Source organism: Diabrotica virgifera, chromosome 2 (assembly GCF_917563875.1).
Source record: "Diabrotica virgifera virgifera chromosome 2, PGI_DIABVI_V3a".
In the NCBI taxonomy this organism is placed as follows: domain Eukaryota; kingdom Metazoa; phylum Arthropoda; class Insecta; order Coleoptera; family Chrysomelidae; genus Diabrotica; species Diabrotica virgifera.
Window position 1 is genome coordinate 158,646,735 of NC_065444.1, and position 18,012 is coordinate 158,664,746.

The 18,012-nt window shown below is 33.9% G+C and overlaps 1 protein-coding gene across 6 annotated transcripts in view; it reads right to left on the bottom strand.

Moving 5' to 3' along the window:
* Positions 1-18,012, bottom strand: part of LOC114330643 (kazrin) — a 490,500-nt gene that overhangs the window by 210,355 nt on the left and 262,133 nt on the right. For 4 of the 6 annotated variants that reach the window (XM_028280051.2, XM_028280047.2, XM_028280044.2 and 1 more), the window contains exon 4: positions 16,182-16,469. In XM_028280051.2, the coding sequence (XP_028135852.1) occupies positions 16,182-16,469 (288 nt within the window). The remainder of the gene's footprint in view (positions 1-16,181; positions 16,470-18,012) is intronic. The other 2 variants (XM_028280046.2, XM_028280052.2) reach the window with 1 other exon arrangement.

Genomic DNA, 18,012 nt, shown 5'->3' on the forward strand with positions numbered 1-18,012 from the left:
TATTCGGCAATTTAGGGCCAAGGGGCATTATTCTAAAAGTATATGTGATACAGGGTGTCTGCGTAACTTGGAACCATATGGGAAACTTTTTTAATATCACTTTTACGAAAAAAAGTCATTCTTTATAAAGTGCTCTGCATAGTCTAAAACCTAAGATGCAATCATCAGATATCAAATTTTGTCAACAGTATACGAGGTATGTCAAAAAATATGAATTTCGCTCAAGAGCAAACTACCTTTATATTTCAAAATATCAAAAAATTTTAATATGAAAAGTTATTTGTAATTAAAAACCATATTCAAATATGCAATAACTGCCTTCTACTTGAAAAAAAATTTTTCTAAAATTTTCCTAAATTACCGATTCCGCACATCATTTTAATTTATTAAACATGTAATAACTCTGTTATTAATAATTTTAGGAAAAAAAGTTATTCTTCATAAAAATCTGTGCATGGTCTAAACCTCAAGATGCAACCATCAGTTATCCAAGTTCGTTAACTTTATACGAGGTGTGTCAAATAATATGAATTAAGAAAGAATTCTTTCTAAATTATTTCTAAATTCATATTATTTGACACACCTCGTATAAAATTAACGAACTTGGATAACTGATGGTTGCATCTTGAGGTTTATACCATGCACAGATTTTTATGAAGAATAACTTTTTTTCCTAAAATTATTAATAACAGAGTTATTACATGTCTAATAAATAAAAATGATGTTCGGAATAGGTAATTTATTTCAGAATTTTTTTAAGTAGAAGGCTGTTATTTGCATATTGATGTTTTAAAATGTGTATAAAATTTGATATCTGATGATTGCATCTTAGGTTTTAGACTATGCAGAGCACTTTATAAAGAATGACTTTTTTTCTTAAAATTGATATTAAAAAAGTTTCCCATATGGTTCCAAGTTACGCAGACACCCTGTATAATGTAACATATAAGATACTAGCTAGCCTACTTAAAAAATAATGCAAAATATAGAGATCTAACGAGTTTTATTCAATAGTAAACTGAAAATATTAATTAACCTGATTTGAATTGAAAATGGTACAACAAACGTACTGTCTGACATAAGAGCTTTTAAATGGTGTCTACTTTCTATATGATTCCTTTTAACTTACGATGGCTAAATGGCGCCCGCCCGTAATTGTTTAATAATTAATCGAGAAAGCCCAAAGTGTCCCCTGCTGAGCGTAGGTCTCGCAAAGTTCTTGCCAGTCCTCTCTCTCTTGAGTCCATTTTATCCAGTTTCATTAATTCTCTTTATTTCGTCGGTCCATGTGCTTGATGGCCTGCCTCTACTTCTGTACGCGTCGTATCTCGGACGCTATTCCACTATAATTGTCCATCTTCTTTTTCTTTAAGTGCCATCTCCGCAGCGGAGGTCGGCAATCATCATAGCTATTCGTATTTTAGAGACGGCTGCTCTAAAAAGTTCATTTGGTGTACATCCGTACCACTCTCTCAGGTTGCGCAGCCACGATATTCTGCGTCTCCCTATGCTTCTCTTTCCTTGAATCTTTCCCTGCATAATCAATTGGAGCAAGCTGTATCTCTCTCCACGTGTAATATGTCCGAGATATACCAATTTTCTTGTTTTGATGGTATTTAGGAATTCCATTTCTTTATTCATCTTTCTCAAAACCTCTTTGTTTGTGACGTGTTCTGTCCACGATATTTTCAGAATTCTTTTGTACACCCACAGCTCGAATAATTCTAGTTTTTTCATTGATGCAGCATTCAAGGTCCAAGCTTTCATTTCATAAAACAAAGTCGAGAAAATGTAGCACCTAGCCAACCTAACTCTTAGCTCCAACTTCAAATCTCCTGCGCAGAGCACTTTTCTCATTTTGTTAAAATTTGCTCTAGCCTCTTCTATTCTGATTTTGATTTCCTGTAAGTAATCCCCTGTGGAGTTGATCATTGTTCCAAGGTATGCATATTGGTCGACTCGTTCGATATTGGATCCGTTTATGAAGAGATTTTCGTTATTTCTTTGAGTTTTCGATATTCTCATCAACTTTGTCTCCTTGACATTCATTGTTAGCCCGTATTCTTGTCCAAACTCTACTATTTTGGTCACCAGCCTCTGAAGATCCCTAATATTTTCACCTAAGATGACAGTATCATCCGCATATCTAATGTTAATGGGAACTCCATTTACCTTTATTCCAGCTCTTTCACCCTCAAGAGCTTCCTTCAAGATCTCTTCCGAGTAGGCATTAAAAAGAATTGGTGACAACACGCATCCCTGTCTCACTCGACGTCTGATTTCAATTTCCTCTGACAGCTGGTCATTAACACGTACTTTTGCTCGTTGTGTATAGTATAAATTCGATATAATCCTGAGGTCATTGCAGTCGAACTTCTTTGATTCCAGGACATGCATTAATTGTTAGTTCATGTCGTACTTTTTCGAATGCTTTATTATAGTCAATAAAACACGCATATATATCTTGATTGACGTCCAGGCACCTTTGTATAAGTAAGTTAAGTGAAAAAAGAGCTTCACGAGTTACCAGGCCTTTGCAAAACCCAAACTGCGTATCATTAATATCTATGTCCAGTTTATGATATGTATATTCGGTTATGGATGACTTTCAGTAGCAACTTTAGCACATGGGACATCAAACTAATGGTGCGGTAGTCGCCGCATTCTCTTGTGTTTTTCTTTTTAGGAAGGCAAATAAAGATCGACGTCAACCATTATTTGGGTAATATGTCTGAGCTATAAATTGTGTTCAAGAGTACCACTAAAACATCAATATGCTGCTCATCAATAATTTTTAAAAGGTCGATAGGGAGCATGTCAGGTCCTGGGATTTTCCTGTTCTTCATTGTTTTTCCCGCATGTATTATTTCTTCCTTTGTAATATCTGGACCTATTTCTCCTGAAGTAAGTTCTATGTGTTCCAGGTACCCTCTTTCATCATCGATGTACTCTGCCCAACGTTCAACAGTTCGTCGATGTATTCTGCCCAACGTTGTACTTTCTCATCGGTCTCTGTTATATCAACCCCGTGTCTATCCAGAAGTGTACCAGTGAGATTTTGCTTTCTTAGTCCAGCCATTTCTTTGACATTCTTATGTAGGTTAAACAGATCGTATCTATTTTGGAGGTCTTCGATCTCTTTGCATTTCTCTTCAAAGTGTTTTTCTTTTGCCTGCTTTATGTCCATCGCTCATCCGTAATTTTACCAACATGTCCGGCCAAATACCATTTTAGATGTAAAAGAGATCTTCATTTTGTCATTTGTCCATCGATGTCGATCCCAGCTGATCTCCATTCTGTTATTTAATATAGCTTGCAGGAGAACCACAAACATTTTTGCGAAGAGTGGTCTATGTCATTGCATGCTTATACAAAATTGGATATACAATGTGTTATTTCCGATATGGATACTTGGGTAATATTTTATGGTTTGGTTTTATTATTTGATTATTTTCGAACAGCCTTAGGCTCAATTTAAGTGGGCACTTAAAACACGTTGACGGACAGTGCGTCAAATGTATAGGTAAGCAAGTGTTGTTACACTGTATGAATTTTGCAAAGTAGAATAGGGAAATTGCTAAATTTTTTTATCGCTTATAGTTTATGGAAACAATAAATTTTTGAGCATTTTTTATAAACATATGAACGTCGACCATGGATGTCGTGTCAGGTTTCATATGCATCTATAGATGCATGAAATCTACAGATTTTTGTCGCAATTCATTATTTTAAAAATGTCGTCTATAGACGTTGTGTCACATATGGACATCAATGGAAATTAGACGTCTCTAGACGTTCTGTCCGTCAACGTATTAACAATGTTTTCACTCGGCCTAAGAGGTCTATTGTCACTTAAAACGATCGTGTAGCATGTGCTCCGCAGTAACTTCTCCGTATGTACAATAATTTAAAAAACGATTTAATTTTATTCTAAATTCAGGTTCGGAAGTTAAAATATGATTGAGACTTAATCTGCATACCGAGCTTATACAGGACATATCGCCGGTCCGGAACAAAAATGACGTAGATAATTGCAAACAGCCAAGGGGTACCCCCCGTTAACCCGCCGTTACACGCGTGTTCTATTGTGACGTGGTTGCACGCGTATGAGCGTCGCCCTCACCTACATAAATTCGACTTATTTCGAGGAAGAATGAATGTCAACATGTATAAATATAAAATGGGTGGTACTCACATATTATAGAAAGTCTCGTAAACCAATTTTTTTTTATTAATTTAACAAAACAAAAGTAAAAATAATATAGATCAAAAGCAAGTTTTCTTAATTTTCAATTTCAGCAAGCCACTGATGAAATTAACGTTGTTTACGCGAATTCATTTTACTAAAAATACAAATTGAAATTAAAAACTCTTCTGAAGCTATTTCTTTGTGACATTTATGTAATTAACTATTAATATTTTGTATTTTGATAACGACGTCCGAGCTGGAATTCGAAACGTCAATAAAATCAATTTTTCAAGTGAAATTGTGGCTTATTTCCCAATTAGAATAGGTAAATTTAAAAATGGGTTTTTAACCAGTGGCGCACCTAGAATTTTCCTCTGGGGGGGGGGGGGGGTTTGCTTGGGCACCGAAAGTTTTTTGTATTATTTGTGAAAGACAAGTTACATTTTCCTACTTTCTTTTATATATATTTCTATATGTTTTGGGTGGGATTTTAACCCCCAAACCCCCCCCTCGGTGTGCCACTGTTCCTAACCTAATCCAAACAATAATATTTTAATTATACCTACCTAAATATTAAATAAAAACCTAAAAGTTTCTTTGAGATAATAGAAACGTGATTTCACTGTGATTGCACGCGCAGTGAGGAATTCCCTCACTTGAAGAGGGATGTCTCTTCTTTCAACTATCACACAGCACACTGGCCGCCTGAAATATTCTATAACTTTTCCATACCCTCTCATAAACCATGCTAAAGGCATTCCTGGGTGCTTAAGGTTATCGTATTAGTTTACACAATTTCATTGGTTATAAACAAATATGGTGAGAGATTTCCTCATAGCGCGTGTAATGGCGGGTTAAGATAGGCAAAATGCCCTCACTCCCAGAATTCAACTATTTTAATTTTTTTACGTTCTATGCAATTAAAAAATGACATAACGCGGATTTTTAGCTCGCCACCCCCTTTACCCCTCCCCCCACGGCCAAAAACGTAGATTTTTAGATTTAATTTTTTTTAGTTGGGTTGCAATTGATATAAAAATTTCAAAAAATTCACACGTATAGCTGAGGCTTTTACAAAATATGTCCATTTTTTATTGACCCATAGATCGAGTGTACATAACCTCAAATTTTTTTTTAACTTTTTTAAAGCTTATAACTTTTTTTTGGAGGGGGCTGCAGGTCCAATCTTTTTTTCATTTTGTGTAATTTATCAAAAGTTATCTCTCTAATTTTTTTCAGGTTTTTCCGTCAGGTGTGCCATCTTGAAAAATCAAGAAAACTGTTTTTTTAGGGGGTTTTTGGGGATTTTCTCCATTTTATAGACTGCAACATAGGTCAACTCAAGGTTTTGTTAATAGATTATGTATAATTTAAAATAACTGAGTATATTATGGTATTCAAAAATTGGGCTAAACACTTTTAAACCCCCCAAAAACCATGTTTTTTTTTTAATTTTGTAAGGGTTTTTGCGGGTCTAATTATATTTTTTGAGGTCGATAGAGCCTGAATATTTTTTTAATTTTTTACGTTCTATATGATTTTAAAAAATTGGGACTCACTGCAATTTTAGCCCACTTCCCCTATTCCCCTCCCCACCTCCTTTTCACCTCCTTTTTTAAGTTGGTTTGCAAATAAGTTATAAATGTTGTTCTGAAGCTATTTCTTTGTGGAATTTTTGTAATTAACTATTCTAAATGGGAAATAAGCCACAATTTAACTAAAAAATGATTTTATTTTCCATCTGTAATGCGAAAGAGAGAATTGGATAATCTGTTGACGCACTGAAAAAAGGATTTGGGACGATCTATATAAATAAGTCAGATTAGATTAAATTATTAGAAGATTTTTTTACCAAGCAACAACATTTTTGTTTAATTTATTAATATTTTGTATTTTGACAACGACGTCCGTGGTGGACGTCGAAACGTTAATAAAATCATTTTTTTAGTTAAATTGTGGCTTATTTCCCATTTAGAATAGTTAATATTTTATTAAATTATAAATTACAAAAAATTCACACGCACAGCTGAGGCTTTCACAGAACATCTATTTTTATGGAACCGAAGGTCAAGTGTACATATTATAACCTCATTTTTTTTTGTTTTTTAATAGGTACATATAACTTTTTTTAGTGATGGCTGCATGTCTAATTTTTTTGTGTTTTGTGTATTTTATCAAAAACTATATTTCTGACTTTTTTCAGATTTTTCCGTAAGGTGCGCCATCTTCAAAAATCCGCAAAACTGGTTTTTTCGGTGGTTTTTAGGGATTTTCTCAATTTTATAGACTTTAAAATAGATTAACTCAAGGTTTTTTTATAGGTTATGTAGGTATAATTTGAAATAACTGAGTTTTCAGGGATATTCAAAAATGTGCAAAACACCACTAACCCCCCAAAAACTATGTTTTTAAAGGTTTTTGAGCGGTTACTCATACAGGCCTGGATACTGTGTATCAAAAACAAGTTTATTAATAGCAAACTGAAAATTTGTTAATAGCTTAACAGTGTCTAGTCGGACAAACTTTGATGTACCGGAACACTGAAACAGGGGAAGTTTTAATTGTTGAAAAGGTTACAAGTTTCGAACGTCAGATTACGAAAACGTCCCATGTATTTTGTCGGACAGAACATCCAATTGATTTGTTAGCCTTTCATTAAACTCTCATGCAAAAATCAAACTACTATTTACCACCAATATAATTCCTGTCATTTGACATACGGACTTATTAAAATGCCCAACATATTTGTCGGACAAACATTTTTTCATATATTATATAAAGTTTGCTATTGAATAAACTTAAAAACAACCTCCCTACCACATCACTGGCTTGTACCATCTACATAACCTATATCTCTGCCTATACTGTCATTTTGCTTCACATTTACTGCCACGTAAAACACCATAAAAAGAATAATGAAAGCATTACCAAAGAATATATAGCTCCGTGTATACTTGTAGAGTATTCGGAGAGTATATTCGTTGGTATTACACTTTACAGTTCTAAAGTCTCATCGCTGCCTTCGTCTATTACAGGTACCTATAGGTATAACATCTGTATTGTCAAAGAGTTTTGTAAGATATTCTGCTGGCTTGATGATTTTTGTAAAATATCTTCCATGCGATAAATATTATATTATGGCAGCTACATGCGAACAACAGCCTATGGTTATGTTGCCGTTTGCGCAACTTGCATCTACAACAGTATCTATCGTTTTATGTTTTGTTTTACAAACCATCTAAGTTTGGCTCATAATAGTGCAAATAGTCCACGCTGTACGCTTGTCTCGTTAGGTAAATTATTCCGATTCATTTTTGTGCACAAACTTACTCAAAAACAGGTCCTTATAACAAATCTACAAGGTGCCAGGCAGTACCGCGGTCGGAAAATTGCTTAAAACGAATTCAAAAAATGAATTTTTTTACTTCGGACAAATTTGTTTTAGATTCTTTGGATCAACCTGAGCAAAAAGGTCTGTTGTGATTTTTCTATAAAATTGACTGTTCATGTAATTTAAAATTTGAAAAACGCGAAAATGGCCATTTTCAAGGCTTAATACCTCGATTAAAAATTATTATTATGAAAGTCATAAAGTGACCAACTCAAAATTTAAAGCCCCCCCCCCGCTGCAATAGCCTGAAGAAATTTTTGACATTGTTTTATTACTAACTATTATTTTAATTAAAAATGAGCGCTAAGCACGTATTGAAGCGGCCGTCCGCGAGAGAGATGTACAATTATTGGACGTTATAAAAAAATATCGATTGGAAGTCAAAAATACGTTTTAAAAAAATAAAAAAAATTTTGAGGTTATATGTATTGTACACTCGACCAACGGGTTTATAAAAAATAGATATGTTTTGTAGAAGCCTCTTAATTTTTTTAAATTAATTGCAACTTAACTAAACAAATAAAAAACAGAAAAATTGACGTTTTTGTGGGGGCAGGGAGAGGGGGTGGTGGTGCTAAAATACTCAGTTATTTCAAATTATACATAATCTATTAACAAAACCTTGAGTTGACCCATGTTGCAGTCTGTAAATGGACAAAATCCCCAAAAACCCCTAAAAAAACAGTTTTCCTGATTTTTCAAGATGGCACACCTGACGGAAAAATCTGAAAAAAATCAGAGAGGTAGATTTTAATAAATTACACAAAATGCTAAAAAATTGGACCTGCAGCCCTCTCTAAAAAAAAGATATAAGCTTTAAAAAAGTTAAAAAAAATTTTGAGGTTATGTACACTCGACCTATGGATCCATAAAAAATGGACATGTTTTGTAAAAGCCTCAGCTACACGTGTGAATTTTTTGAAATTTTTATATCAATTGCAACCCAACTAAAAAAAATTAAATCTAATAATCTACGTTTTTGGCTGTGGGGGGAGGGGTAATGGGGGTGGCGAGCTAAAAATCCGCGTTATCTCATTTTTTAGTTGCATAGAACGTAAAAAAAATTAAAAAAATTGAATTCTGGGAATGAGGGCATTTTGCCAATCTTAACGGGGGGTACCCTTTATCAGAAGAGCAAAAGAACGATTTTTAAATATTTAAAATAGGGATTAAATGAAGAGTATTTGTCCAGGAGCATCGGTATGGCATTTATTCTTACAATGATGGCTTTGATTTTTATCCCTATTGGTTCGCATTTCATTATCTTAATTAAATCCCCCCTTTTCAACCCTATCTACAGTTGCGTCATTATTCAGCTAAAAAGTTTTAAATGTTTAAAATAGTGATTAAATAAAGAGCAACCATCCTGGAGCATCGGTATGGCATTTATTCTTACAATTATGGCTTTGAGTTTCATCCATATTGGTTCAATTTTCATTATCTTGATTTAATACCCCCATTTTCAACCCTATCTACAGTTGCGTCATTCTTAATCTTAAAATTTTTCTGTACAAAAAAACGATTTTTAAATATTTAGTATGGCGTTTATTCTTACAGCGATGGCTTTTATTTTCATCCCTATTGGCCCGAATTTCATTATGCTAAATTAAACCCCTCCCCTCATTTTTAACCCTATTTACACTTGCGTCATTTTTCATCTGAAACAAGGTCTAAAATGGTGCGTCTTTTAATAACGACGCAACTACCCTGTATAGGCTCAGCACATAGTTACAGTTCTGCCGCTTTTCTATCATGTACACATTATTATAGAAGTTAATTAGGCAATAAATAGGAATTGGCAAAATTTGCAGTTACGTCATTCTTGTTCCGGACCGGCGATATGCATGTAGCAAAGTAAATTAAAAGTTTACGTAGTAAAGAATCTAATTAAGAAGTGGGATCAGCGCCGGATTGACCATTAGGCGGAGTAGGCGGCCGCCCAGAGCCCGCGCACTTGATGGGGCCGTGTCCCGCTCAAATGCATTAATTAATATTGAATTATTTAAGCAGTATTAAAAAAAATGTAAAATGTTAAATAAATCAAATAGGGCTAACGGAGATAAAGAAAAATGGAGAATGGTTAATTTATGATTTCCAATCAAACTCAGTTTTTTGGTTTGTCTTCTGTCAAATATGTCAGGAAGATTCAACCAACTTAAAGACAAAATTAAGCAAATTGAAGAGTCTCAGATGCAGAATCCACCAATTTAAAAAAATTAAAATGGTAAATAGTAATTTAAAACTGAGACATTTCGTGTTAAAAGTTCTTTCTGGTATATCCTTAATCTGCGACTTTTTCAATTAATAAGACCGCAGACGACGAATATAGAAAACGAAAAGGAAACCATCACATTCCGCTTTCATTCGTCTAGGAAAAAAGGACAGAAGAGGAACTTTCCGTACTCAAATCCGAGTAAAGATAGAAAAATAATAAATGATGGTTTTGCTTGTTTTCGATTCAGAGGGTTGCACACCCGCTGGACAGGCTGTTTCTACCATTTCAGGCGTCCTCACCAGCGTTTGTTAGAGTGCACTCCTCTGAATCGAAAAATAGCTGGACCATCAATTTAAAGGGAATCTGAAAGATAATTCAAATTCCCCATTAGGACGCGATACAGCGACATCTCATAACAAATTGAAGAGTCTCAGATGCAGAATCCACCAATTTAATAAAAATTAAAATGGTAAATAGTAATTTAAAACGGAGACTTTTCGTGTTAAAAGTTCTTTCTGGTGCATCCTTAATCTGCGACTTTTTCAATTAATAAGACCGCAGACGACGACTATAGAAAACGAAAAGGAAACCATCACATTCCGCTTTCATTCGTCTAGGAAAAATGGACAGAAGAGGAACTTTCAGTACTCAAATACGAGTAAAGATAGAAAAATAATACATGATGGTTTTGCTTGTTTTCGATTCAGAGGGTTGCACACCCGCTGGACAGGCTGTTTCTACCATTTCAGGCGTCCTCAGCAGCGTTCGTTAGAGTGCACTCCTCTGAATCGAAAAATAGCTGGACCATCAATTTAAAGGGAATCTGAAAGATAATTCAAATTCCCCATTAGGACGCGATACAGCGACATCTCATAACAAATTGAAGAGTCTCAGATGCAGAATCCACCAATTTAATAAAAATTAAATTGGTAAATAGTAATTTCAAACTGAGACTTTTTGTGTTGAAAGTTCTTTCTGGTACATCCTTAATCTGCGACTTTTTCAATTAATAAGACCGCGGACGACGAATATAGAAAACGAAAAGGAAACTGTCACATTCCGCTTTCATTCGTCTAGGAAAAAAGGACAGAAGAGGAACTTTCAGTACTCAAATCCGAGTAAAGATTCCATTTCAGGTGTCCTCAGCAGCGTTCGTTAGAGTGCACTCCTCTGAATCGAAAAATAGCTGGACCATCAATTTAAAGGGAATCTGAAAGATAATTCAAATTCCCCATTATTCCCTTTAAATTGATGGTCCAGCTATTTTTCGATTCAGAGGAGTGCACTCTAACGAACGCTGCTGAGGACGCCTGAAATGGTAGAAACAGCCTGTCCAGCGGGTGTGCAACCCTCTGAATCGAAAACAAGCAAAACCATCATTTATTATTTTTCTATCTTTACTCGGATTTGAGTACTGAAAGTTCCTCTTCTGTCCTTTTTTCCTAGACGAATGAAAGCGGAATGTGATGGTTTCCTTTTCGTTTTCTATATTCGTCGTCTGCGGTCTTATTAATTGAAAAAGTCGCAGATTAAGGATGTACCAGAAAGAACTTTCAACACGAAAAGTCTCAGTTTTAAATTACTATTTACCATTTTAATTTTTATTAAATTGGTGGATTCTGCATCTGAGACTCTTCAATTTGTTATGAGATGTCGCTGTATCGCTTCCGAATGGGGAATTTGAATTATTTTTCAGATTCCCTTTAAATTGATCGTCCAGCTATTTTTCGATTCAGAGGAGTGCACTCTAACGAACGCTGCTGAGGACGCGTGAAATGGTAGAAACAGCCTGTCCAGCGGGTGTGCAACCCTCTGAATCGAAAACAAGCAAAACCATCATTTATTACAAAATTAAGCAGTTATCTTCAACGGCATTTTATATTCCATGTTCTAATCATTCCCTCAAGTTGGAAATCAATTTTGCAAGCAAATTTTGCTTAGAAGCTGTTAATTATTTTGGTATGGTCCAAGAAATGTTCATTTTTTTAACTTCTATTCACCGATAAGCCTTATAGTCCATTCACTCACGGTAAAATATTGCAAAATCTCCTGATTTTAAGGAACCTTGGATTTTAAAGAAGAGCTTGGATTGACATGAAATTTGCCATACACCTAGCTAACATATCAAATAAAAAAGTGATATTGTGCCGATCTGTGCTCTTACTCTGCGATTGAGTCCACCCTTTCTCGGGGGTGAAAAACACATGGTCAAAATACGCCCGGAAGTAAATAAACTTACGAATTCTAAGCAACTTTTGTTTAATAGAGTTTTTTCACTAAGTCAATACTTTTAGAGTTATTTTCGAGTGAATTTGTTAATTTTTCAACAAAAAAAAACACAGTTTTATTCTGTGTGAAATTTGTAGACCCAGCACAAGCAGCGGTTTAGCTAATTAAAAGTAGGTTCTTTTTAGTCAAATTCCAAATGGCATATTTCAACGTGAAATAACCAAAAACGTTTCATGGAAAACTCATCATAACTAAAGTGTATAAAGAGCTTTACTGTTGTTTTTTTAAAAAAGTTTCTAGCATAAGAAGTAAGCAACATACGCTTAAAATAAAGTTGATACCTTTTTTGGGTGAAAATACTGGTGAAAATCACCCCCTAATTAGCATCCCAAATGAAATTAATCGTTACCGCCTCACAAGCTACTTTACTTATGTATTGTTAATATGCTCTGTAAGTTTTATCGTTAGAAAGTGCTTATTTATGAAAGGCCTGCAGTAGAAATGGCTTGAACAAGTCACTAATCACGAGTGTTCAAAATGCAAATTTTGAACAGCCTTATCTTAAACAGTTTTTATCTTACAAAAAAACAAAAATCTAAGATATCAGAAAAGCAAAACCTACATTTTTTACTCTTGAAGAGTTTTTGTATCACTAATAATTTTTAAAATATTTTGAAACAGAATTGTCTTTCAAAATGTCAAAAAAAATGTTTTACTTTAAATCCCAATGTTTTGAAATATAAGCACTAAATCCAACATTATTTTGAGCTTAACTTGCTTAATTTTTATACTAGAACAACAAAAATAAAGTTTTTTTAGCACTTTAAAAACGTTGTGATGAGTTTTCACCGAAAAGTGCTTCATTTTTTGATTATATACGTTGAAATATTCTACTTAAAATTTGTCGAATAAGTCTACTTCCATTAGCTCGAGCTCTGCTTATACTGGGTTTATATACTTCATACATATAATATATTTTTTACTTTTATATAGGTACGAATTCATCGGCACCCAATGGTCGCTATAAGGGGGCTTACTTTTTATGGCCGCCTAGGGCCCCATGATGCCTTAAACCGTCACTGAGTGGGATTATACAGCAAGGATGTGGAAACATAAATATATTCTAACTAATGACTAAGATACTAATTATTGATTAAACCATGTTTAGGAAAAGTATGAAAATCGAATGGAGAAACCCACCTATCAAAAAAGTGACTAACAGCTAAAAGTTGAGAGATACTGAGCAGAAATTATTTTTTAACGGTTTATTAAAAAACGAGATGAGTCACAATTTAGTGCAGTAACTGAAGGTTTTCACCTCCGATTTCGTTGAACCTCCATCGATTTTCATGAAAATTGATGAGTAGTTAGAAAATACCTCAAGGAACAAAGGTGACATGATACCAACTTGCGCTTTTACCCTGGGGTTGGATGTCACCTCTTCTTGGGGGTGAAAATCATTTTATTAAAAATAATAACATAAATCGATAGAGGGACAAATTATAAGCAAAATTTGTTATATAAAGTTATTAATTTAAATCTATACTTTTTGAGTTATTAAAGATCAAAGATTTTATTTTTTCGTAAAAAAATGCATGTTTTAAAGCTGTTTTTCACGTATAACTCAAAAACTATCAGCTTTTGTAAAAAAGTTTGTATTGTCAAAATTGAAGACAATAAAAAACTGAATACACTTCTCACTTAAAGAACTAAACTATTGTTAATTCAAAGTGAGTTGTGGGTAATTGAATGCATATTTTTTTCGACGAGTACTCAAATCTAAATATTCAAGCTTAAATAACGGGAAAACAATGCATTTTATAAAATATATCTGCTAAACACTTGTCAAAGCACTTTAGAGTATCTATCAAATGAGCTCCAGAAGAAGTTAATAGCATCAAAATTAAGCAAGTTAAGATGAAAATAAGAGAACCCTTTTTTATTTTTAGGAAAAAGTGAAAAATAAAACATACACCATTTCCTCAACAATTAAAATTTATTGTAATTCTTACAAAAATTTCTTTATATTAGCATAACTAATGATATCAACAATTTTGACCAGTTTATAATGCATATTTAACCTTCGGAGTACGGAGATTATTTGACTTACGTAGATTACGAAGATGGGTCAAGCGTGACCTATTCTCATTTTATTTATAAGGATGTTTTAAATAGTCAGTATTATTAAACAGTATCTTTAATTCAACAAAAAACAAAGAAAATCCTAAATTATTGTATTTAAATTTTTTAAGATGGTTACTCATGGGCATATACTAGTTCGCTCCGGCGGCCAGATTTTAATACCTTACAGAAAACGGGCATAGGTAAATTTGCTCCGGCCATATATTTGAATACAGTGGAACCTTGATAAGTCGGATTAATCGAGACTGCGGCCGATCCGAGTTATCGAAAATCTGAGTTAACCGGAGAATATAGTAAAAATTAATAAAACATGGTATACTTACAGATAAACTCCATTATAATTGCAAAAACATGAAGTACATAAAATATGCACAATACATCTAAATTACGTACAGTTGTATACAGTATTGTTTATTTCTTGGTAAAAAACTTGGTCAAAGTGAAAAAATGTTTGTTTTGTCTGATGAAAATCGGTTCGGGTTAGCCGGACTTCCGGTTATCGGAGGCCGACTTATCGGGGTTCCACTGTACGTATACCCGTAAACAGAGACGGCTGCGATTTACGTGTACCTACAAACATATTGAAAATATTCTTCGAAATTCGAAGACCGGGTCAGGACTGACCCGGCATTATAGATGTTACGTAGAGGAAAAACTGTAATTTGCATGTTCACGAATTATATACGAAAAAATAGATTGAAACAAATAAGGAGAACTTACGATCAATCGGATTTGTAAAAAAATTATTTCATAAAATATTAAGAAATAACTGAATTTCGGGTCACGCTTGACCCAGTCTTCGTACTCCGAAGGTTAAAAAAAAAAGATATAATTAAAAAAGTCAGAATTTTTAAAATTATCCTAGTTTTTATTTCCTTTTGATAATAACTCCAAAAATACTCAACATACCAAAAAAATGATATATAACCATATTTTAGCTTTTTCTGTACCAAATATTATACCTTTTTTACTTTTTCTGTAGGGTAAAAAATAACCGAGATAGAAACGTTTAAAGCTAAAATTTTGCTGCGAGAATCAAATAACCGGGTTCATTTAACATTTTAGTTTTAGAAAAGTAGGTGGTTTAAAAGATTGAGTTCAACGTCATTTAATAGCCCTTGGAATTACTTTACAATGGTTTTTACTTGAACCGGATATCGTAAAAATTAACGGAGTTTTTTAAGAGAAAACAATAACATTTTTTGAAAAAAATTTTAAAAGATGAATTTTGAAAAACTTTTGAAGCATAAATTTTAATGCTATCAACTTCTTCGGGAGCTCATTTGATAGATATTTCTAAACACTATGAGAAATGTTTGACAAGCTTATGTTCTAAAATGCATTGTTTTCCCGTTATTGAAGCTTGAATGCTTAGATTTGGGTACTGGCCGAAAAATATATACATTCAATTACCTATAACTCACTTAAAGTTAACACTAAAAGGTTTTTTTTAGTAAGCAGTTTATTTCATTTTTTATTAGCTTCAATTCTTAGAATAATAACTTTTTGTAAAAACTTATAGTTTTTGAGTTATTTATGAAAAATCAGTTAAAACATGCATTTTTCTCACGAAAAATGAAAATTTTTTATCTTTAATAACTCAAAAAGTATTCATTTAAATTAATAACTTTATATAACAAATTTTGCTTAGAATTTGTTCCTCTATCGAATTGTGGGGTTACTTTTAATAAAATAATTTTCACCCCCGAGAGGGGGTGGCATCCACCCCCAGGGTAAAAGCGCAAGTTAACACCATGCCATCTTTGTTCCTTGAGATATCCTCTAACCACTCACCAATTTTCATGCAAATCGATGGAGGTTCAACGAAATCGGAGGTAATAGCTCATATCCACATTCACTGACTGCACTAATTCATTAATTGTAAGTCTAGTCTTAAAAGTCTATGCTCCTAAGTTTGTGACCTATTTATTTTGTTGCTTTTATAAATATATATGATACGGTGCCTTTAAAAACCATTTTGCTTGAAACTTCCATTAAAATTACTTAAAACTTACTTGACAGCGCCTCTCTCGCCAGCTCCAACTCCAATTCCAAAGCGTGAGTGGCTGAATTTGGATCGGCTTTTTCCGATAAATTCTTTCGCTCAGCAAGAGCGGATGTGGCCCCTGATACGACAAGTCGCTTCAATCTCGTCACTTCCGCTTGGAGCCGCTCGTTTTCCTGACGTAGTCTCCGGATTGTCGCCGAAGACTTGGGGTAATTCGACGGTGAAGGTAACAAGGCTGAAAGGTCGTCTCGGTTGCCGTCTGAACTCCTTGGGGAACGGGGCGAGGAAGAGTCTGCTGAAAAAGAACGGCAAATTAGTATTTTTATTTATTTTTTTACGTTTGAGTTTTATTACTGTCTAATCTAAATCCTGTGATTCGGATGTGCTAACCACATTAAACTTTAATGTAGCTGTAGATACGAAAGTCGAAAAAAGTTGCATTTAAAACTGTAGTAGAATATTTTAATTATGATATTTGAGGCAAATGCCGGAACTTAGGTATATACAGTGCACAGATTCTAAAGGTACCGGTGGGGATGGCGTCTATGCGCACTATTGTAGTCTTTGTATGAGAGAGAAAGTATTCGAAATAATGAAAATAACAAACTTTATATTATTTGTTACTTTATTATTTTGAATACGTTATCTCTCATGCACCGACTATAATACTGCGCATAGACCCATAGACGCCATCCCCCACTGGTACCTTTAGAATCTGTGCACTGTACATATTTTTAAGTCTAAAAAAGTCATCGATTGGTAAATGCTTTATGCATTTTCAGGTCTCAGATAAAAAACAGGGTTTGTCCTAAAAAAAGCTGCTGATTGGGCAACTCCTTTTGAGTTCTCAGAAATCAGATAAGAAAATAGTATTAGAAACTGAAGACACGAAGAATAACTGTCAACATTAAAATGATATTAATTATCAATGCTTCACCATCGAATAAGCCTTGAATGGTCAAATACTATCGAAGAGCTTCATAACTGCAAATCTCCTGGACCAGACGGAGTTCAACACTTCTGGCTAAAGAATTTTTGGAGAGTTCATGAGTGTTTGTCATCATTTCTTAATCTAGGAACTACTTATCTAATGCCGAAAAGTAAAAATAACAAAAGATCCAGAAAAGTATCGCTCAATAACTTATATTCCAATTTTGTACAAATTGGTTACATCCTGTGTAGCCTGGCGGATCTATCAACACTGTGCAATATTATGGAGCCTCAAACCTTAAGAGAAAGGATGCCCTAAAATTTCCATAGATTGCAAGTAACAACTTATTATCGACTCAGTCATTTCTAACCATGTGTAGTTAAACAAAAAGAAGGAACCTTTCTGCCTCCATTGACTACAAACAGGCCTTTGATTCAGTGCCGCATGAATGATTATATATTTGAAATATATAAAGTCGATGATACTAGAGTGACCTTTTTAAAGCATAAAAAATGACGGAGAGAAAGACTAAAATTCACAAGACTAAGTTCTCAATCTAATAGCACATAAAATAACATTGAAAATATTACTCTACATCCCACCAGATTGACAACAATGGGAACCTTCTCTGGTTACACCTCCGAGGCTTCTAAAATTTGCAAGCCATAACGGATGATGAGACTAAAGAAGCTGAGGGAATTTTACAATTTATAATTCACGTCCCATCTGCTCAGCGCGCTAAAGTTCCACCGAGAATGGTTCACTTTGTACTCCAATCGGAGTAAACATGTAAATAAAAAATAAATAACCATTTTCAATTTCGTTGCAATACGAAACTACAGCAGCATCATACTAGTTCAATCAGAGAGTGCAGTAAGCACCTCTACCGGTTTCGAAACTTATTAGT